The 22,701-nt window shown below is 43.6% G+C and overlaps 1 protein-coding gene and 2 non-coding genes across 9 annotated transcripts in view; 2 read left to right on the top strand and 1 right to left on the bottom strand.

Moving 5' to 3' along the window:
- LOC144696073 (heterogeneous nuclear ribonucleoprotein R) overlaps window positions 1–13,484 on the bottom strand; it is a 32,158-nt gene extending 18,674 nt beyond the window's left edge. For all 7 annotated transcript variants that reach the window (XM_078567310.1, XM_078567309.1, XM_078567311.1 and 4 more), the window contains exons 1-7: window positions 13,306–13,484; window positions 8,597–8,768; window positions 6,600–6,718; window positions 6,153–6,260; window positions 4,841–4,954; window positions 1,640–1,816; window positions 1,270–1,405 (exon numbers count right to left, since the gene is read on the bottom strand). In XM_078567310.1, the coding sequence (XP_078423436.1) occupies window positions 1,270–1,405; window positions 1,640–1,816; window positions 4,841–4,954; window positions 6,153–6,260; window positions 6,600–6,718; window positions 8,597–8,756 (814 nt within the window). In that variant the 5' untranslated portion in view covers window positions 8,757–8,768; window positions 13,306–13,484. The remainder of the gene's footprint in view (window positions 1–1,269; window positions 1,406–1,639; window positions 1,817–4,840; window positions 4,955–6,152; window positions 6,261–6,599; window positions 6,719–8,596; window positions 8,769–13,305) is intronic.
- An 8,021-nt stretch (window positions 13,485–21,505) lies between these two features.
- On the top strand, window positions 21,506–21,632 carry LOC144696190 (U6atac minor spliceosomal RNA). The gene has a single exon (XR_013580104.1). It is a non-coding gene; the product is annotated as a U6atac minor spliceosomal RNA (small nuclear RNA).
- A 9-nt stretch (window positions 21,633–21,641) lies between these two features.
- Window positions 21,642–21,713, top strand: trnad-guc (transfer RNA aspartic acid (anticodon GUC)). The gene has a single exon. It is a non-coding gene; the product is annotated as a tRNA-Asp (tRNA).
- The last annotated feature ends 988 nt before the right edge of the window (window positions 21,714–22,701 follow it).

Here is a 22,701-nt window from a genome sequence, read left to right as displayed (position 1 = left end):
GTCATCCTTTACTATGAGGCCTACTCTTCCTCCTTTTTCATCCTGTTAATAACTGAAAACGTAAAGAAAAGATCTTGCGTTTATATAGCCCCTTTCACAATCTTAGAATGTCCCAAAGCACTTTACAGTCAATTAAATACTTTAAGTACAGTCACTTCTGTAACACAGGAAGTATGCTATCATGGGATGCGGGCATCGCTGGCAAGGCCAGCATTTGTTGCCCATCCCTAACTGCCCTTAGAAGGTAGTGGTAAGCCACCTTCCTGAACCACTGCATTCATGTGGTCTAGGTACTGCCACAGTGCTGTTAGGGACAGAGTTCCAGGATTTTGACCCAGTGACAGTGAAAGAATGGTGATATAGTTCCAAGTCAGGATGGTGTGTGGCTTGGAGGGGAACCTGCAGGTGGTGGCATTCCCATGCGTCTGCTGTCCTTGTCCTTCTAGGTGGTAGAGGTCAAGGGTTTAGAAGGTGCAGAAGGAGCCTTGGGGAGTTACTGCAGTGCATCCTACGTACAAAACACACTGCTGCCACTGAGTGTAAGTGGTGGAGGAAGTAAATGTTTAGGCTGGTGGATGGGTGCCGATCAAGCTGACTGCTTTGTCCTGGACTGTGTTGAGCTTCGAGTTTTGTTGGAGCCGCCTCATCCAGGCAAGTGGAGAGTGGCCATCAAACTCCTGCCGTGCTTTATAGTTGGTGGACAGGCTTTGGGGAGTCAGGTGTTGAGTTACTCCTCACAAAATTCCGAGACCCTAACCTGTTCCTGTATTGGAGTATTCATATGGCCAGTCCAGTTCAGTTTCTGGTTAATGGTAACCCCCAGAATGTTTTGATGATGTTGGCTGAGGGATAAATGTTGGCCAGGTCACCAAGGAAAGCCCGCTAATGCTCTTCAAAATACTGGCATGGGATCTTTTACACTCACCGAAGGGAACAGACAAGGCCACGGTTTAACTTTTCTGAAAGGCAGCACCTCTGGTAGTGCAGCGGTCACCCTCAGTAATGCACTGAAGTGGTGAATAATTGGGGGATGGGCAATGGCGGGGGTACAGGGACCTCAAAGTAAAATTATGAGTAATACTTCTTTTGTTTGCAAAATGTCACTGTTTTGTGAAGAAAATGTCTACAGCAGTTATTCTGAGAATAAATCAAGAAACAGAAGTGGTGAATCAAGTTCTACCCAGCCCCAAGGTACACACAAGAAATAAAACCGATTTTTAAAAAAAGGTTTAAGTTGTTTTCTGCCATCTGGATGAATTCGGTCCTAACCTGTGACTTTGCTGAATTCTTCCATTATGTTTTCCTTGGTCTTGTTCTTTGGAATAGAGCCAACAAACAGCCTGTTGTTGGCCACAGAAATGCAAACTCCAATGTGTTTACCAGGACGGATTTCATAGTTATCACACTACAAAATAAGAGATACAGAGGTTCAATTTATGTTAAAATTTGTGGAGTGGTTCTTTCCAATGTAGATAATTCAAGTATTGTGATTTTTCAATGGAAACTTACAGCTTTACTGCACCACTTTGAGTAGAAAAGGTTGCTTGAAAAGCTAAAGAATTTGCAGTCTAGACAAAATTTTAAATGTTTTTAAGTGTTGGTTTTGGAATAGTAGCATTAACATCAAAATGATACTTACCAGTTTGACAGCCTCTTGTGCTGCATCCTTGTTGCAGAAAGTCACAAAAGCATAGCCACGGTTCTGACCGGACAGAGGATCCATCATTAGTCGCAGATCCCAGATAGAACCAGCTTTTTCAAACAAAGGGACAAGTTCATTTTCATACAAATCCCTGGGTATCTTCCCCACGAAGACCTAAAGTATCAAAGCAATCAAATTGTAAATAAAATACAAGAAAATGTTGCCATGCCACACCCGAGTATATTTTGGCTCAAGGAATAATACTAATGCATCTTTGCAGCATGTTTATAACTAAAACTGGATTTATACAATTCTTCGCTTCATCATTGGAGATTAGAAATAATAGCACAGATGTATTTAAGGGGAAGCTAGATCAGTATTCAAGTGAGAAAGGAACAGAATGCTGATAGGATTAGATAAAATAACGTGGGAGGAGGCTTGTGTTGGCCGTAAACTCTATTATGGACTGGTTGGGTCGAATGGTCTATCCCCCCCACTGCAAAATTACATGTAAATCAAGTTCATGAAGCCTCAAAATTGTGTTTTTCAGCCTTTACAGTAAAGATGTTTTCTGGGCCAGTTAGTCATCTTCAGGTGTGGATCAATCCTGTATGGAAGACAGCTAACAAGTTAACAATTACTTCGTGTTTAACGCATTGATTCCACATTCAAGGTACAGTGGAAACCTTCAATAGGAGCGGCAAGGAGCAGTTACTATCAATCATTCTGTGTATTAGCCAGGGTATGAAGTAAGCAGTCAAAACACGTATAGGTACAAATTTTTTCAATCTCCCTTATTCTCTTACCTCAACATTCTACAACTGTCAGGAATTTGAGCTTTGATTTATGCAAGGGTATTTTAGATTACAAGGTCGGTTATACATGCAAACATGGATTGGGATGCAACAGACAATGTTTGAATGTACATTGATATTTTAAGCTATGGGAAATTGGCTGTATTGTATATGTAATGTTATGTTTTCAGAAAAAGGCAAAGTCTTCTGATTTAGTTTTCTGCCCTTCTCTAAACATTGACTTATGTACATGTTAAATGCTACTTCAAACTTCTTTACAAGCTAGCTAAGTGATGGGGGAGATGGTGGCATAGGGATAAGGTCACTGAACTGGTAATCCAGAGGCTCAGGCTAAGGCCTTGGGACTGGGTTCAAATCCCACTATTGCAGCCAGAGAAATTTAAATTCAATAAATAAATCAGGAATATAAAAGCTTGTCTCAGTAATGGTGACCATGAAACTATCATCAATTGTTGTAAAAATCCACCTGGCTCACTAGAGCCCTTTATGGAAAAAAATCTACCATCCTTACCTGGTCAAGCCTACATTTGACTCCAAACCCACAGTAAAGTGGTTGACTCTTAATTGCCCCCTGAAATGGCCCAACATGCCTCATTTCAAGGGTAATTAGGGATGAGCAACAAGTGCCAGCCTTGCCAGCAACACCCATATCCCATGAAAGAATAAAGGAAAAAAGTCTTTCCTTCTGTTAAAATTATTTTAAAGAATAATCTGAAACCGACGCTGTTTGAAATTAAACGCTTTTTTCTCTACGTCTTTTAATTTATTTCCCTCCCTAACAGCACTGTGGGTGTACCTACATCACACGGATTGCAGCAGCTCAAGACGGCAGCTCACCATCACCTTCTCAAAAGCAATTAGGCATGGGCAGTGAAAATGCTGGACCAGCCTGTGATGCCCATGAAAGAATTTTTAAAAAAATATTGGGCAGTCATTGAAATATGTTTCCATTGTCAAAAAACATATATCAGAAGGAGAGAGGGGGGAGTTTAAAATTAGGGGGTCTCCCATTTAAGGTGGAATTTCTGCTCAGAGGGTCATTAGTCTTTGGAATTTTCTATCTTAGCAAGCAGTTGAGGCTGGCTCATTAAATGTATTCAAGGCTGAGTTAGACAGATTGTTTTCTTTTACAATCTTTAGACTGATTGACCTAAACGGAGTTGGTATATTTGGTGACCGCTTTGGTGCCTTCGGAGACGGCATGTTTGGCCAGTTCCCCTGCAGGATGAGGCAGACGGCGCTCTGGATCTCCCTGGCCAAGATGGTGCGGGGTGTGTTGTAGTGAATGAGGTGTGAAGCCTCGGAGGCGATGCACTCGAAAACATCGACAATGAAGGAATTCATAACACTCATGGCCTTGGACGAGATCCTGGTGGACAGGTGGACCTGGGTAGCTCTGGCTGACAAGGGAAATAAGGGTTATGGGGGGACAGGCAGGCAAGTGAAGTTAATGCCACAATCAAATCAGCCATGATCTTATCGAATGGCAGAGCAGGCTTGATGGGCCAAATGCCCAAACATGCTCCTATTTCCTATGATTCTTATGCTGACATGCAGTACCATAGGTGGAAGCAACCCTGCAATGTGTCTTCAAGTAGTCATGTCTCATGAGCATGTTGATATAGCAAGCATTATCAGGTTACTTCACCAAGCACATATTACAACTGAGGTCATTCCTGTCCTCACCAGGCACCCACACCGGAACACATCATCTCACTGGATCAAATGGCAGCACTCTCATCCAAGTCACAAATTTGTGGATTAAATCCTCACTCCAGTATTTGAGCATAGACTCTAGACCTAGATGGACCCTGAATGAGTGCTAGATTCAGATGTGTCATCCTTTGCTTGAGATGTTAAAACAGAAAGCCCATCTGCCAGCATCTTGACAAATATGATTCTCTCATCGACATCCCACAAATAAAAAACTGGTCCTGCAGCACAGTTTACTCCTGTTAATTCAATTGTCCTTTTTACTCAAAGAGTTAAATTATCCACTAGTTCAAATTATGTTAACAAAAACATAGCAGTTGTTTTATATTTAATTCATGCTGATACTCAAAACAATTTAGTAAATTTACTGCTGGCATAAAACTGTGCCACAGTAAAGTACACGAGGGATTTGGAGACAATGAATCACTGTCAGATACACTAATTCTAACCCTTCAAAACATTACACACTGATTTCACATTCATGAATTTTTTGCATACCTATTCTCTTTTTAAATTTAAGTATTGAAACCAGGAAATATCCACTTTCCTTCAGCATCAGATCAAGTACTAGCTGGAAATCCTCATGTTCTGAATTGCAAAACATCCTGAACATCATTGAACTAGTTCAATAGATCATAGGACTGACAGCTCATCATTGTACACTACTGACCTCTGTTCCGATTCCAGGCTGTGGACCCGAATGCACACTATCAGGAGGAGGACCACCATACTTCCTTTGTCCTGTAGTTACATCCAAAGTGTAGCCTGTCCGTTCCAGCAGTGCCTAAATGAGCCATTAACAATTCATGGTGAATGTGATACCAGTATATATTAAATAGAAAATGTGATTAGTATTAAGATTCTCTCTCTGAAAGCAATGCAAAACAGGTAAAGTCGCAAACACATGCAATTGAGAGTCAACATTCAGTTACAGTCAAACCAACAGAGCAATTTAACTGACTAGTCTCATATGTATTTCTCTTAGGAGAAATAGTGGGTTTGATTTATTCCAAATGTCCACACTATGTCTCAGTTGTGTTGTGAATCCAGGAAGGCTTACATTATCCCAGAAGACTTTAAATATCTCCAAGTTTTCTACGACAACCTTAGGAGTATCCTACTCAATGGACATTTACCTCTCATCTATACTTCTCAAACTGAAAATGGTAAACATATTTAAGATGATCCCAGGGCCTTCAGATATCTTGCCTCCTGCAATTCTCTTCCTAAACATCCCCTGACTTGCTTTTTCTCTTTACAACTTCAAAATCCCATTGTAACTACATTCCTTGACTCCATCACTAACTGGTTACTGCTCCATTTGTAAATTACCATAGCATTCTTGCTACACGAAAGCCATAATATAAATGCAAGTGTTTTCTACTAAGCATACGAAAGTTATCATGTAATTACATTATAAAATGACATGACAGAAGAACTGGTGTCCACCAGGAAACTCTAAGCATACATTCAAAGCAAAACCTTGCTAGTGACATTTTAGTAAGCAATACTCAAGAACTGTGGAGAGTATACTGTTATATATCTTAGCTCATATACTGAACACATGTTGAAGAACTGCCTATGTATGTGAGAAATGCCTTTTTTACTTAACCAAAATTAAGACTGCAGGCAAAATCTATGGAGAAGTGAAAATGACTTCATACAAAGACTCAGGAGCTTTATAAAGTGTCCTCCATGTTTTTAACAGGCTTTGGCAAAACAGAAAACATAGGAAACTTGATGCTGATGTCAGTCAGCTAACAGGTTGAGAGTACAGTCAATCTCCAGAGCAGGGTAACATTTCTATGTTCAATATGGAATCCAAAAATACAAATATTACTATGATGCTTTATGCAATTAATTAATTCAAACAGATATTTTGACAGACTTCAACCTCTCTGTATCAAACTATCCTACAATAGCTAGCAAATTTCACAAGGACTTCACTGAATTTGACACTCATTTTAGAAATGTGTCTATACCTTAATTTTTGACTCATCTGGACCCTTCGTAGCATCCTGTACTTTGCTACCTTGCTTCTCCCGCTGCCTGTAGGTCTTCATTACTCCACACAGAAAGGCACTTTTATTCTGAAAGGAAAGAATGAACCAATAACATGAAATTGCAACAATGGCTGAAAGCATTACTTGAAATTCAAGTCAAATACAGAAAATTTTATTTCATAACATTAAATATTATAAACTGTATCCCTTTGTCTAGTTCTGCCCTTTCTCCTCCATAGTTATTGTTCATTTAACATTTTTATTAGTTTTCCTTTTGACATTCTGTATCTTCCCTCCAACTATATGAAACTAAAGGAAAATCAATATTAATTATCTTTTAATTTCTCAGATGTCACGAAGTACAAATTGACCCCTTACCACTACAACATATCAGAAGTGCAAACTCGTATTATCAGTATACATTACCTGCACGTGTGATAGGTCACTTTCCTTAAACTGTTGCAATACGGACAGTGCTCCTTCTTCATTGAACTCTCTGAGGGCATCAATGGCTCTCTCATCAAGATCAGCATAAGATACTAACCCTGCAAACAAAATTTGAAGCTTAAGTGTTAGATAATAACAGCCAAATAAATTTTAAATGTATATAAATTCATATATGAAAGTGCGCTAATTTCATGATCTACTTCCAAAACTTATGCAACTACCTTCAAGTTAACATTAGGAACCAGGGACAAAAAGAAAAACAACATAATTATTGTTTCTGCCTCATCCAAATCTTCAGATCAGTGTGCATATTCTTTGGGACGTTTTAACATCATTACCAGCTTCTGCTTAAGCTGCCATGAAGTGCTGAGCTCAAAGGCTGCATTCTGAGTGATAACATTGTAATGCATACTTTAGACATTTGTATATTTTAATATATTATGAAAGTACAGTAATGCCCTTCAGCACACGTACAATGAAACAAGATACAAATCTAATAAGATATAATTCACGCTTGAACCATGTAGACACTAACTCATCTTTTATATACCATGCCTACATCATGAGCTGGTTACATTTTAACTACATATTCTGTCTCATCCAGGAATGGAATCCATCTTACATACGCAATTCAGTCCCTAGACCACTGTCGATAATGTTCTAAAAAGGGTATTTTTAATTAAATATGTCTAGATCTTAGTTGTATTTGAAATTTCTATCAATGAACACTAAAACGAAGAACTGGAAACCCAAACTGTACAAGTTAAGACGTACAGTTCCTACAGCAGTAACCAACTATGGTAATTTTATTTTAGCAATTGGATTTTCAAAATGGAAGGCAAAATGTTGCAGAGGTGAAAGCCACTAACATAAAATTCCTCTTTACAATTTTATATTTACATTTCTGGATTATTCCATTCTCTTTACCAGTAGGTAATATTTCATAACCAACACCTTCTAAAGGTAAAAACAGAAACAGAAATACCTGGAAAAACTCAGCAGGTCTGGCAGCATCGGCGGAGGACAACACAGTTGACGTTTCAAGTCCTCATGACCCTTCAACAGAACAGTTCTGTTGAAGGGTCATGAGGACTCGAAACGTTAACTGTGCTCTCCTCCGCCAATGCTGCCAGACCTGCTGAGTTTTTCCAGGTACTCCTGTTTCTGTTTTTGTTTTGGATTTCCAGCATCCGCAGTTTTTTGTTTTTACCTTCTAAAGGTATTTTAATGTTTTTCTTTATGCTTCATTGTGCACTTAATATCAAATTAACAATAATAACAGCTGACTTAACACCCGGGGAAAATGTGATGCAATTAGGAGTAAGAGGTACAGCAGTCACTTAACCACTCTGGGCATTTGATGCAATGCCACAAGTTTCAAGTTAAATAAGGACTGTATTACTGGAAGCAGATCAAAACCACTGATCATCACCTTCAGCGGGCACTAAAACATGCTGTACAATTCCATCTTATGGTTCTATATGCCGTAAAATAAACATTAGCAGTTTAGGTAGGGCTCAAAATTAGGAAATCTACTAGACTAAGATCATTTCACAATTAACCTAAAGGCACACATTCATATTGAAATTCTTCACAATAACTGCCTACATGCTCTTTTTTTGTGTTTGCTTTGTGTGCACAACTTTCAAACACCTGTGAAGATATAGCAAGCTTGTTTCAAACATTTAATTCAGCAGACAATGGCTATCATCAGCCATTGCTTCTGGTCTCTATGGTTCTTCTGCTTTAATTTTGAGCCCTACATAAACAAATGACAAAATAATGCACTACCAATACCACTACAAATGCTGGCAAAAATTATACACAGCAATATCTTTTGAATTCAACAAACGCATCAAGTGTCAAATCCATCTCAAATTTGTCAGCAGCAAGTCAGGAGTTTTCCAGTTACATATCATTTTCAGGTTAAAGCAATATTTTGGACTACTAAAACCACAGGTAAGGGCATATTATACCTGTTTGAAAGATATCATCTAGCCTTTCTGCTACTTTCTGTGGCAAGCCAGCATCTATTAGCACCTGGTAGTGTTCTGAATGAGTGACAGCAGATGAGGTATCCATGGGTTCTTCCTCCTCCTTCACCTGCGCTGCATTTCCATTCACCTCAGTAGCCATTTCTAATTACAGCTGGAATGAAAAAAAATACTATTTAAGACCATTTTCTTTTCCTCTGCATATCAGATTGTAACAAGGCTTCATTGCAAAATGCTATGTAAACACTGGGACTTGGGGTGGCACAGTGGGCTAGAACACTGTTCCGTCACCTCTTGGACCAGAGTTTAAATCTAGCCCAGATAAACAAGATGAAAGTTTCTTCTATCCTAAAGGGTCCTAAGTGAAATGAGTTTGGGCATTTCCCAATGGACTGAAGTCCATAATACAAAAGCTGCCCACTATTCACCACTCAGCAACAGAGATGGCTAGTGTAGGAAATGGAAATGTCACGCTGGTTCAGTAGGGGTCCTCTAAGCTTAGAAGTCAGGCACCTTATCAAAGCTGCAGAGAGTGGGCTCAATGCTACATACCCAACTGGAACTATGCCTGACCTGATGGTGCTTGATGCTGGTACTTGGAACAGAGGTGCACCTTCCAGTACTGTGTTATCTCAGCAAAGATGCATCCAGAGCAGTTATTTAACCCTTCAATAATGAAGTAAATGAACCTGATCAACCCTACTGGGATCAGTCCTATTGATAAGCACAAGCTATTCATCAGAAATTCACAACAAAAACTAATACCCAGCAATGTAAAGGTCAAAGTTCCTGGACAGCAGAATTTTTACTCTATCATCTCTGGAATTATAATTCCAAATCAAGGCATTAGCATAATTCTAAATGAATGCTTCTCTATTTCAAAGAGTTTTTAACTGAATGAAAGAAAATAATACGATACAAACCTTAAAATAAAACTACTACATTACTTGTAGCTAGCCAAAGATTTCATACAAACCGCATTTGCACAACTTTTATTTCTGAATGGCACATATATCAGAGAACAATACAAGACAGGTCAGCAAGGATAGTCAAAGGAGGTATGGAGCTGATAAGAGTCCAAAAGAAAAAAAAATCTTCCACAGCAGAGACCGTGACTGAAGTACTGAATGAGAACTTTGCAACTTTTTTTTAAAGCCAAACTCCTTTTCAAAAAGAGGACAATACGAATGCCATAGTAAAGGAAGATAGATAGAGAAATACAATAGGATAAAAATAGATAAAGAGGTACTTAAACACTGGCAGCTCAAAAGAAAAATGTCACCCGAACCAGATGGGATGAATCCCAAGTTGTTGATAAAAGTATAGGTGAAATATAGGTAAAAGTATAGCAGAGGTCCTGGCCACAATCTCTCAATCATCCTTGGAAATGGAAGTGGTTGGTGCCAGAAGCTGGAAGGTTGCAAATGTTACACGTGTGTTCAAAAAAAATAGGGGTGGGGGGGTGAAGTGAGAGATAAACCCAGTAATTACAAGCCTCTCAATCTAATGCTAGTCATGGGGAAATTAATTTCCACTTGAAAAAACATGGATTAATGAATCACACCTTCACAAATTGCCCCATCTTACAAACTCAATTGAGTTCTTCAATGTAATAATGGAAAGGATTGTTGATGTTAATCCAGCTAATTTTATGTACAGACTTCCAAAAGGCAATAGATTTAATGCTACATCATAACTTGTTAGCCAAACTGAAGCCCTTGGGATGCAAGGGTATTGCCAGAATGGGTATAAATTTGGCTAATAGACAGAAACCAAAGTAGGGGAAAGTAGTTTCTTTTAGGTAGGAAAGAACTATACAGTGGTGCCTCTCGAGGGTCAATATAGTTCTACTAAAGGTTTATAAATTACTGTGACTAGCCCTCTGCTAGCATTCTGCATCTAACGTAAAGTGCCACATTTTAGGAAAGGATGCCAAAGCCTTGGAAAGGGTGCAGAGAATTATATCAGGGATGAAGGGCTTCAGTTATATGGAGATTGGAGAACTTGGGTTTATCTTCTTAAAGCAAAGAAAATTAAGGAGGGGTCTAATAGGGATGCTCAAAATTGTGAGTGAATTTAAAAGAGTAAATGAGGAAGAACTTTTTTATATATATAACCACAGGGCATGGATGTGCAAGTGTGTAACTTGCAAAACAATGGCAGGAGAGGGAAGAAAGATAAGGGAAAAGACAAATTGGATAGCTTTCAAAAGAGCCGCCACATACATAATTGGCCAATCGATCCCCTGAGCTATAACATAAATGAATCATGGAAAATATGTAAACTTGCAGCTAACAAAGGGTTCTTTATTCTCTATATTGTGATCGCCATTTGCCTACCTATTACCTGGGAGGGGAAATGTATATTTCTGCATCAACCGAATATAATTACTAGTGTTTAATTTTATTTGCGCGGGTTTTTTTTACATACCGAGCACTTAACCCAATAATTAACATAGCCATATGCACAAAAAGCATGTGTAATATGTAACCTAATTTGACAAGTCCTATTATGAATTAAATCACTCCTCTGACCTAATAATGTAAATACATGAGGTAAATTTGGATTTATGTTCTCTAGTAATCATTTTTAAAAAACTTTCTAATAGCTTGTTTATCAGTAAAGCACCTTTCATGACCTCAAGATGTCTGAAAGCACATCATGGCCAAGTGATTACTTTTGATGGTGTGGCCATGTAGGGAAAATAATAGCAATTTCCAGTGATTTTCGTTATAAAAGTTTATAGATCGATCGTTGTTTGAGTAGAGTTTAAAAGAAACATTCCAAATTGTGTCAGTTTGAATGCTTGGCTATGGATACTACTACTCAAGCTGTGGTATCAAGTGCACAATTTCTGAAGTTGTTTAAAGCAAATTGTACCATCACAAATGAAACATGTAACTTGGAATTCACACAAACCAATTCAAAACATGAATCCAATGAAACCGTTACGTAAATATTGCTTGGTATTTCAGATTAAACTCTGGGTTGAAATCAAATTATTTCAAATGATAAAACAGCCTTCAGCACTCATCAGCAATACAGCAAAAATTACAAAACTCCCACCTCCAATTGTATAGTAATTTAAGAATAAATCACTGGCAGTTTCAAGAGCTACCATTTCATGTTTAAAACGAACATGTAGGCAGTATCACATACATATCAACATAAGTCCTTGGGGAGATTTATCCAGTGCCTAAGCTAACTGAAATATAGTTAAGTACATGGCCCATCGAAAAAGCACAAATTAAAAACCTAAACCACTATGAAAAGCTCAAGATGTATTATGCAAGCTCTTATACCTTTATCCGCACAAAACTCCTTCATTATGTATACTAGATAGATGGAAACCGTGGTTAAACTAAGTAATACATCTTCCCCTAGCAAAAGGTGTTTTGGACATTAAAGCACAGAAGCAAGTTCATAATCTGCAGATTCCAAACTCCAAAAGCATGTGGACATAAAGCTCCCGTGCGGACAAGTCTCTCAAAGCTTCCACGACCAAAAAAAGCCGCTCACTCTTACCACGAAGCAAAACTATTTAATCCACGTGTACTACTAAAATGCCCAGTTCGCCCACGCGTCAACTCGGCACAACAATGAGGAGAAGGCACATGTTGCATCCACAGTTATCAAACCCCCCCAAAAAAAAAAGAAACCTACTCTAATAAGAATGATTATTATAAAAAAAAAATTGGCAGATAAATATTCAATCCTCAGCGTACCTTTTATGATTTAAAAAGCAAGTTAAGGCTTAAAGAATCCGACTGTGTGTTGAGAGGAAGGGGGGGGGGGAGAGAGAGAGAGAAAGATGAGGATCTATTCCTCTACCCACCCCACACATATTCTACAGAAACACGAAGAAGCCCCGAATTGATAACCCCGGGGGGGGGGGGGGGGGGCACTGCTGGATATGAGACAAAAACTCAAAATAACAGGGGACAGGACAGCCCAACTCAGCTCAGATCCTCTCACCTTCCCCCACCCCCGCCCCCAATAAAACCATGGGTTAAAATACGAAAAAAAAAACGCGCCATTTCTCCTGGCCAGAGTTGGAAACGTAAGGCAACCTTGTACAGAAAAATAGATCAAACAAGACAAAAAAAATAAACGACCCCTCTGCCTCCTGGCAATGCATAAATTTTTTTAAAAATTATAACAAAAGAACAAAGGCCGGATTGAGGTTGGGGGGGGGGGGGGGGGAAGAGAAGGAACAACAATTGCTTCGGGAATTTCAAGATTTGCCCAAAAACGAAATCGATGATATATATATATATATATATTTTAAATGATGATGATAAAAGAAGCTGGGGTTGGAATCGCCTGTGGAAGCGGCGGTTGTTGCTCAGGCCTCTCCTGCACCTTTCATTTTGTCTCACTTATTCCCCACTCCCCCCCCCCCACCCCCTCAGTGCAAAACTACTGCAGCCGGAGAAGCATCGAGAATAATTTGCAAATCGGATTTATTTGCAGGGCTTTACCCTCCGGGCGCTGTACAATTCCCCCCTCAGCCCGGGGCCGAAGGACAAAGTGTTGGGGCCGCGGCCTAGCGCCCACGGGGCAACTGCGCGGCTCCACGGCCTCAGCTTCACCACCACCACCCCCCCCCAAAGGCCCGTTAAGATCTCTCTCTTGCCTGTCCCGGTCGCCAACCAATCCCTCCCCCCCTCCTGCCGCGCGTACCTCTTTACCGTCTCCTCCGGGCTGGCGGTGCGGTTCTGCCCGTCCCCCCCAACCCCCGATTGGATTTGTTGATTTTTTTTTTTGGAAACAAGGTTGATGCTGTCGCTAAAATGGCCGCGGCCGCCTCATGGATCCCGCTCCCGGCGCGACACGGGGCTTCCCAGAGCCACCCGCACGGACCGGACCCGCCCCCTTCTCCTCCTCCTCCTCCTCCTCCCCCCCATCACCGTCACCCCCAGCAACCCGCTTGCCGGCCAATAGCAGGCCCCAATAGGAGAGGGCGGGGGAGGGGCCAAACCGTGATGCGCCGCCGGCCAATGGGGAGCCACGATAAGAGAGGGCGGTGAGCAGGCCGGCGCGCGCTGGTGGGGGTGGGGGATGAGAGGGAAGGAAAGGGAGATGGGGAGAAGAAGGAACAAAAAGCAGAAAATTGCTGGAAACATCTGTGGATAGAAAGACAGAGTTACTGTTTGGAGTCCGACTGACTCTGTCTTTCTCTCCACAGAGGCTGTCAGACCTGCTGAGTTTTTCCAGCATTTTCTGGTTTTTGTTTCAGATTTCCAGCATCTGCAGTATTTTGCTTTTATCTTGGGGAAAAGAATGAACAAGTACGGGGAGGGAGGGAGGGAGAGAGAGAGAGATAGAGAGGGGGACAAGGTGGGAGAGAGGGTGGGATGGTGAGAGAGAGGGGGGACAGGGAAGGAGGGTGAGAGGGGGGACAGGGAAGGAGGGTGAGAGGGGGGACAGGGAAGGGGGGTGAGAGGGGGGACAGGGAAGGAGGGTGAGAGGGGGGACAGGGAAGGAGGGTAAGAGGGGGGACAGGGAAGGAGGGTGAGAGGGGGGACAGGGAAGGAGGGTGAGAGGGGGGACAGGGAAGGAGGGGGGGGGGACAGGGAAGGAGGGTGACGGAGGGGCAGGGCAGGAGGGTGAGGGGGGGAGACAGGGAAGGAGGGAGGGCAAGAGGGGATGAATGGTGAGAGGGTGGGGAGGCAGAGAGATGGGGGGGTGGAGGGAGGGCAATGGATGAGAGGGAGAGAGATGGGGGGTGGACGGAGGGCAATGGATGAGAGGGAGAGAGATGGGGGGTGGACGGAGGGCAATGGATGAGAGGGAGAGAGATGGGGGGTGGATGGAGGGCAATGGATGAGAGAGAGAGAGATGGGTGGAGGGAGGGCGTTGGATGAGAGAGGGAAGGGGAAGTGGAGAGCGGAGGGGGAGAGAGAGTGATGGGGAGGGAGGAGAGAGAGAGTGATGGGGAGGGAGGAGAGAGAGAGTGATGGGGAGGGAGGAGAGAGAGAGTGATGGGGAGGGAGGAGAGAGAGTGATGGGGAGGGAGGAGAGAGAGAGTGATGGGGAGGGAGGAGAGAGAGAGTGATGGGGAGGGAGGAGAGAGAGAGTGATGGGGAGGGAGGAGAGAGAGAGTGATGGGGAGGGAGGAGAGAGAGAGTGATGGGGAGGGAGGAGAGAGAGAGTGATGGGGAGGGAGGAGAGAGAGAGTGATGGGGAGGGAGGAGAGAGAGAATGATGGGGAGGGAGGAGAGAGAGAGTGATGGGGAGGGAGGAGAGAGAGAGTGATGGGGAGGGAGGAGAGAGAGAGTGATGGGGAGGGAGGGAGAGGGGGAAGAGAGAGTGATGGGAGGGAGGGGGAAGAGAGAGAGAGATGGGGAGGGAGGAGGAAGAGAGAGAGAGATGGGGAGGGAGGAGGAAGAGAAAGAGATGGGGAGGGAGGAGGAAGAGAGAGAGATGGGGAGGGAGGGGGAAGAGAGAGAGACGGGGAGGGAGGGGGAAGAGAGAGAGAGAGAGATGGGGAGGGAGGGGGAAGAGAGAGAGACGGGGAGGGAGGGGGAAGAGAGAGAGAGAGAGATGGGGAGGGAGGGGGAAGAGAGAGAGACGGGGAGGGAGGGGGAAGAGAGAGAGACGGGGAGGGAGGGGGAAGAGAGAGAGAGAGACGGGGAGGGAGGGGGAAGAGAGAGAGACGGGGAGGGAGGAGGAAGAGAGAGAGACGGGAGGGAGGGGGAAGAGAGAGACGGGGAGGGAGGGGGAAGGGAAAGAAAGAGAGACGGGGAGGGAGAGAGATGGGGAGTGAGGGAAGAGGGAGATGGGGTGTGAGGATAGAGAGAGATGGGGAGGATAGGGAGAGAGATGGGAAGGGAGGTAAAGAGATGGGGGGGGAGGAAAAGAGCGAGAGATGGGGAGGGAGGTAACGAGTGAGATGGGAAGGGATAGAGAGAGATGGGGAGGGAGGGAGAGAGATGGGAAGGGACACAAAGAGTGAGATGAGAGAGAGATGGGAAGGGAGGTAAAGAGTGAGATGGGAAGGGATAGAGATGGGGGGTGGGGGGGGAGGGAGGGAGAGTGGTTGGGCAAGGGAGAGGGATTGGAAGGGAGGGAAAGAAAGAAAGATGGGGAGTGGGAGGGAGGGGGAGAGACATAGGGTGAGGGGGTGGGATGGAGAGAAAGAGATGGGGGGGAAGGAGAGAGAAAAAGATGGTGAGAGAGGGTGGAGAGAGAGATGGGGAGGCAGAAATAGAGATGGTGAAGGAGGGAGGAAAAGAGCGAGAGATGGGGAGGAAGGGTGAGAAAGTGATTGGGAGGAAGGGAGGTAAAGAGTGAGATGGGGAGGGAGGGATGGTGATGGAGGGAGAGAGAGAGAGATGGGGAGGGAGGGAGAGAGAGAGGGGTTGGGGCAAGGGGGATTGGGAGGGAGGAAGAGAAAGAAAGATGGGGAGGGGGAGAGACATAGGGAGAGGGGTGGGAGGGAGAGAAAGAAATGGCGAGAGGGAGGGGGACAAATGGGGAGGGAATTGGGGACAGGAAGGTGGCATTTTATTGAACGTGAGACTACTGAGTACACGATGGGCCAAATGGCGTCCTGTGCTGTAAACATCTGAGTCATACCAGCATGGTATTGAAGGATATCTTCAGTGGGTCAGGTGAAGGAGAGGGTTGTGAAGAGGAGGCTAGTGTGGACCTGTTGAGCTGAATGGCTTTCTTCTGTTCTTTACATTGATCTAGTCTGTGTTGATCAGTGGGTGGGCAGGAAGATGGAAGAGGGGGGGGGTGGGGGTAGAAGGAATAGATGGAGGGGAGAGAAAAGGGATGTAGGAGGTGGAAAAAGAGAGTGAGAAGGGAGGTATGTGGGGCAGGCAAGGAAGGGATGGAGAAAGGGAAGGAAGGGACAGAGATCTGAGAGACAAAAGGGAGGAATGACGAAAGAGGAGAGGAATGGTGAGGGCCTGATTCAGTGACCTTACCCACAGTCTCTATTAAATCTCTCCTTAACCTTCTCTGCTCTAAATAGAAAATTCCCATCTTCTCTAGTTTCTACACATAAGTAGTGTGCCTCATTACTGATATTCAGGTAAATCACCTCTGCACCCTCTCCAAAAACCTATTTTTCCTCGAGTCTATTCCAGCTGAGACCTAAACTGTGATTATAAAAGTTCAGCAAAACTTCTTTGCATTTTTAATAAATTTATCGACTTGTCTTACACCTTCAATGATTTGTGTACATGAAGACCCTATAAAATTGTGCCATTTAGTTAATTTTGTTTCTCCTAGTTCATTTTCACCAATGCTTCATTTCAAAACTGCATTAAACTTCATAACCATCGGAATATACAGCACAGAAGGCAGCTATTCAGCCCATCGTGTCTGTGCTAGCTGTAAAAGCTACCCAGCTTAATCCCACTTTCTAGCTCTTGGTGTGTAGTCTTATAGGCTATGGCACTTCAAGTGCATATCCAAGGACTTATTAAATGTCATGAGGATTTCTGCCTTTCTGGCAGTTAAGTTCCAGTCACCCACCGCCCTCTGGGCGAAAACTAAATCCTTCAATTCCCCTCTAATCCTTCTACCAATTACTTTAAATTGACCCCTCTGCTAACGGACATAGGACCTTCTCTATCCAGGTGCCTCAATTTTATAGACCTCAAATCTTCCCTCAGCCATCTCGGTTCCAAGTAAAATAACCCTATCTTATCCATTCTTTCCTTGCTAAAATTTTCTAGTGCCGGCAACATCCTCATAAACCTCCTCTGGAATCATAGTGCAAAGACGGAGGCTATTCAGCCCACCATGTCTCTGATGAGTCTTCGTAAGAGTTGCCAAATAGTTTCTTTTCCCCACTCTTTCCCAATAGCAGGTACAGACCTTTCATATTGGGTTTCTATTCCCTTTTGAAAGGTACAATTGACTCTGCTTACACCACCCTTTCTGGAAGTGCATTCCAGATCCCAACAGCTCATGAAACATATTTTCCATCATCCCTCATCTGATTTGTTTTATCAATTATCCCAAACCTGTGTCCCCTGGATACCCATGGCATGCCAGTGAAAACAGTTTTCTTCATTTAAAAAAAATCCCTGATAATTTGAACTGCTCAGTTAAATCTCCTCTGATTCTAAAATAAAAACAGGCAATGCTGGAAAATCTCAGCAGGTCTAGCAGCATCTGTGGAGAGAGAGAAACACAGCTAGCGTTTCGAGTCTGACTCTTCTTCAGTCATACAGACTGGGAACACTCACTCCGTTCCTGCCTCCACAGATGCTGGCAGACCTGCTGAGCTTTTTTTTCCCCCACGTTTTCTGTTTTTATTTCAGTTTTCCAGCAACCGCAGTATTTTGCTTTTGCTCCTCTGAGCCTGCTCTGCTTCAAAGAGAGAATCCCAGTTTTCCTAATGTCTCCAGAAATACCTCATTATTATCCCGTCAATTTCCCCACCCCTCCAACTTTACTGTGGTATAAACTTTCTCTGCCCAGCTTATTTCCTTTTCCAGTCCTCATTTGCACTTCTTGTATTCTGTTTGATTCATTACCATATAATGAACCCAACATTTATCGTACGCCTTCTTTCCCCTTTTCATGTTAATCTCAAAATTTCTTTAATCATCAAGGGAACTCTATGTCTAACTTTGGATACTCGGCTTTTCCCTCTCATGGGAACATGTTTACCTGAACATGTTTGTACCTGAACGACTCCTTCCTGGCGGCGTCCCATTGCTCATTAACTGTTTAACCTGCCAATCTTTGTTTCCAATACAGCTGGGCCAGGTCCTTTTAAAACTGATGTAAATCAGCAACCCCCACCCACATCCAGCTGAGTGCCTTCACATTTGTATTTTGTCCCTTTCCATTTCTACTGTAAATCTAATGGTGCCATCCTAAACCAGTTATGGATTCCTAGATGCTCTCGCAATGAAACATATTCCACTTTCCACATTCCATGTTCTAGAACTAGATTCTTCCATGTTTGGTGTAAAACATACTGATCAAGAAAGTACTCTGTACACATTTTAGGAAAAGCATCTGCTTTTTGCTCCTTACACTTTTTTCCCCTCTGCCTGTATCTGGATAATTGAATGTTGCTGCCTGCGCCAAGTTCCTGAAGGTGTTCGCGGAGAAGAGGTGTTCTTTGCATTTTTTCCTTGCTATCGAACTTCTTAAATCTTCAGAGTGTGCTGCAGCAGTAGAGGCTACAAGGGAAAGGAATCACTGGTAAGTAGTGGGTAAGGTATTTACTACTTTAATCGCTTATAGTTTAAGGTCCTTTTGTTGTTTACAGTTTGTATGCTCTACAGTAACGAAGATCAGGAAAGAAAGGCCCTAGAGTAATTGTCTTAAAAGGATAATTCATGGCAGGAGCGCTCAAAGCCGTGGTGTGCTCCTCATGCTCCATGTGGGAAGCCGGGGACATTTCCAGTGCCCGGGACCAGCACGTGTGCAGGAAGCGTGTCCAGCTGCAGCTCCTGAAAGCTCGGGTTTCAGAGCTGGAATGACGGCTGGGGACACTGTGGAGCATCCGCGAGTCTGAGACCATTGTTGATAGCACGTTTAGAGAGGTGGTCACACCGCAGATGAAGGGACTTGAGGAAGGAAGGGAATGGGTGACCACCAGGCAGTCCAAGAGAAACAGGCAGGTAGTTAAGGAGTCCCCTGGGGTCCCGCTCTCAAATCGGTATTCCATTTTGGAGGCTGATGAGGGCGCTGGTTCCTCCAGGGAGTGAGGACAGAGCCAAGCTTCTGGCACCACAAGCAGCCTGTCTGTACAGGAGGGGAGGAAGGGAGGAAGAGCAATAGTAGTAGGGGGTTCTATAGTCAGGAGAACAGATAGGCACTACTGTGGCCATCAACGTGACTCCAGGATGATATGTTGCCTCCCTGGTGCCAGGGTCCAGGATGTCACTGAAAGGCTGCAGGGCATCCTGAAGGGGGAGGGTGATAAGGCAGAGGTCGTGATACATGTTGGTACCAATGACATAGGTAGAAAGAGGGATGAGGTCTTGCATCAAGAATTCAGGGAGTTGGGCAGTAGACTAAAAAGCAAGACGTCTCGGGTTATAATCTCTGGATTACTTCCAGTGCCACGTGCTAGCGAACTCAGAAATAGGAGAATAGCACAGATGAATACATGGCTTAAGAGTTGGTGCAGGAGGGAGGGTTTTAGATTCCTGGATCACTGGGATCATTTTTGGGGAAGGTGGGACCTGTACAAGCGGGACAGTCTACATCTGAACCAAAGCGGGACTAACATCCTTGCGGGCGGGTTTGCTAGTGCTGTTGGGAGGAGTTTAAACTAATTTGGCAGGGGGAGGGGACACAGAATGTTAGCAGAATAGGGACACATCATAATACAGTAAAACAATCAAGTCAGAGGGAGTACAGCTGCAATAAACTTCAAGGGAGATAGGCAAGGCTGGATGGCCTCTACTTTAATGCCAGGAGTACTACAGGTAAAACGGATGAGTTAAGGGTGAGGGTTGACACGTGGAATTGTGATATAGTAGCCATCACTGAGATGTGGTTGAGGGAAGGGCAGGATTGGCAGCTCAACATTCCAGGATATAGAATCTTCAGGCAAGACAGGGGAGGGGGTAAAAGAGGAGGAGGCATTGCATTATTAGTTAAGGAGTCAGTTACTGCAGTAAGGAGAGATGATATCTTGGATGGGGCATCGAATGAAGCTTTGTGGGTAGAGCTTAGGAATAAAAAAGGGGCAACCACATTATTAGGTGTTTATTATAGACCCCCAGATAGTCAGCAGGAAATTGAGGAGCAAATATGTGCAGAATTTGTGGAGGTGTGTAAAAAATTATATTAGGTAATTTCAACTTTCCCAACGTTAATTGGGATAGACATAGTGTTAAGAGCTTAGATGGAATGGATTTCTTGAAATGTGTACAGGAGAATTTTTTATGTCAATATGTTGAGTGTTCAACAAGGGACGGTGCATTGCTGGACCTAATTCTGGGGAATGAAGCCGGACAGGTGGCTGAGGTGGTGGTGGGCGAGCATTTTAGCGATAGCGACCACAACATGGTACAGTTTAAAACAAAAACAGAATTACCTGGAAAAACTCAGCAGGTCTGGCAGCATCGGCGGAGAAGAAATCAGTTAACGTTTCGAGCCTTCATGGCCCTTCGGCAGAACTGGAGCATAGTTAGAAGAAGGGAGAAATATAAATTGGTTTAAGGTGGGGGGGGGTGGGGGGGAGAGACACATTGTGGTGCTCCAGTTCTGCCGAAGGGCCATGAAGGCTCGAAACGTTAACTGATTTCTTCTCCACCGATGCTGCCGGACCTGCTGAGTTTTTCCAGGTAATTCTGTTTTTGTTTTGGATTTCCAGCATCCGCAGTAGCTTTTAGCTTTTTGTTTTTATCATGGTACAGTTTAAGTTTGTTATGGACAAAGAAATCGACAAGTTGCAAAAAGATGTTTTGGATTGGGGGAGAGTGGATTTTAGTAAAATAAGGTAGGATCTGGCCAAGGTAGACTGGGAACAGCTACATTTGGGGAAATCTACAGAGGAACAGTGAGGGCTGTTCAAAAAGGAAATGGAGAGGGTATAGGCTCAACATGTTCCCTCTAGGGTGATAGGAAGGAGTAACGAGCCCAGAGAACCATGGATGACCAGAGATATTCAGGTTACGATGAGAAGGAAAAGAGAGGCTTTTAGCAGGTACAAGGGGAGCAAATCAGCAGAGGCATTAGTGGAGTACAGACAGTGCAGGGTGGAGCTTAAGAAAGCAATTAGGAGAGCAAAGAGGGGATATGAGAAAGCTCTGGCTGGTAAAAGTAGGGAAAATCCCAAGATATTCTATAAGTATATCAATGGGAAAAGGATAACCAGGGAAAGAGTAGGGCCCATAAGGGACCAAGGGGGCTATCTATGGGTGGAGCCAGAGGACATCGCTAGAGTGTTGAATGAATGTATTGTATGAAAGGAGAGAAGGTTAGCACTCCCCTTGATAAGGATGGAAGCGGCCCTAGTGGTCTTATAACACACAAATAGTTAAGGCATTGCCATCTACTTAGTGGCATCTAACCATGTTTTTTAGCCAACAGTTCCTCGTTAGTATAGTGGTTAGTATCCCCGCCTGTCACGCGGGAGACCGGGGTTCAATTCCCCGACGGGGAGTCTGCATTTTTAGGTCGAAAATTGTACTCGTCGCCGTGTAAATTTACCTGAGGCTGTCGAGAACAGAGGCTTAAAATATGTCAAGATTTACGTTCTTACTGGCGGTTTTCTTGGGCGAAGATCAACGTCCTTTTCCACGTGCAATAGGGACGCGAGAATAAGGGAACTAAACACATGGCTAAAGGAGTGGTGCGGGAAAGGGGGTTCCATTTCGTGGGGCACTGGCATCAGTATTGGAACAGGAGGGATCTGTGCTGTTGGGACGGTCTCCACCTGAACCGATCTGGGACCAATGTTCTAGCGAAAAGGGTAAATAGGGTGGTCAACAGGACTTTAAACTAGAAAGTGGGGGGGGGGAGGGAAGGGTAAAACTCCAAGAAGTATGACTAATGGGAAACAAAGCAGCAGGTTAGCATGTGGGGGGGTGGATTCAACTTCATGGAAAATTATGAAAAAACTGAAAAGAAAGGAGTGCCCAGGAGAGGCTATTAAAGTCTCCAGAACACAAAATAGGACCGAGTGTTTGGAAAGGGCTAGGAATCTAACTTCAAGCACATCAGATAAAGGGACGACAATGAGAAAGGGGACGGGAAATACAGGACTGAAGGTGTTGTATCTGAATGCACGCAGTATACCAAATAAGGTAAATGAGCATGTGGTGGAGGTTGAAATTGGCAGGTATGATGTGGTGGGCATTACGGAGACATGGCTGCAAGGGGATCAGGACTGGGAGCTAAATATCCAAGGATATACATCCTATTGAAAAGATAGGCAGGTTGGCAGAGGGGGTGGGGTTGTTTTGTTAGTAAGAAATGAACTTAAATCGATAGCAAGAAATGATGTAGGGTCAGATGATGTAGAATCTGTGTGGGTAGAATTGAGGAACCGCAAAGGTAAAAAAACCATAATGGGAGTTATGTACAGGCCTCCGAACAGTAGTCAGGATGTGGGGCACAAGATACACCAGGAGATAGAAAAGGCGTGTAAG

Source organism: Cetorhinus maximus, chromosome 21, assembly GCF_964194155.1.
Source record: "Cetorhinus maximus chromosome 21, sCetMax3.hap1.1, whole genome shotgun sequence".
Classification (NCBI taxonomy): domain Eukaryota; kingdom Metazoa; phylum Chordata; class Chondrichthyes; order Lamniformes; family Cetorhinidae; genus Cetorhinus; species Cetorhinus maximus.
Note: the sequence above shows the minus strand (reverse complement) of the source record. Positions and strands in the feature narration are given on the sequence as shown.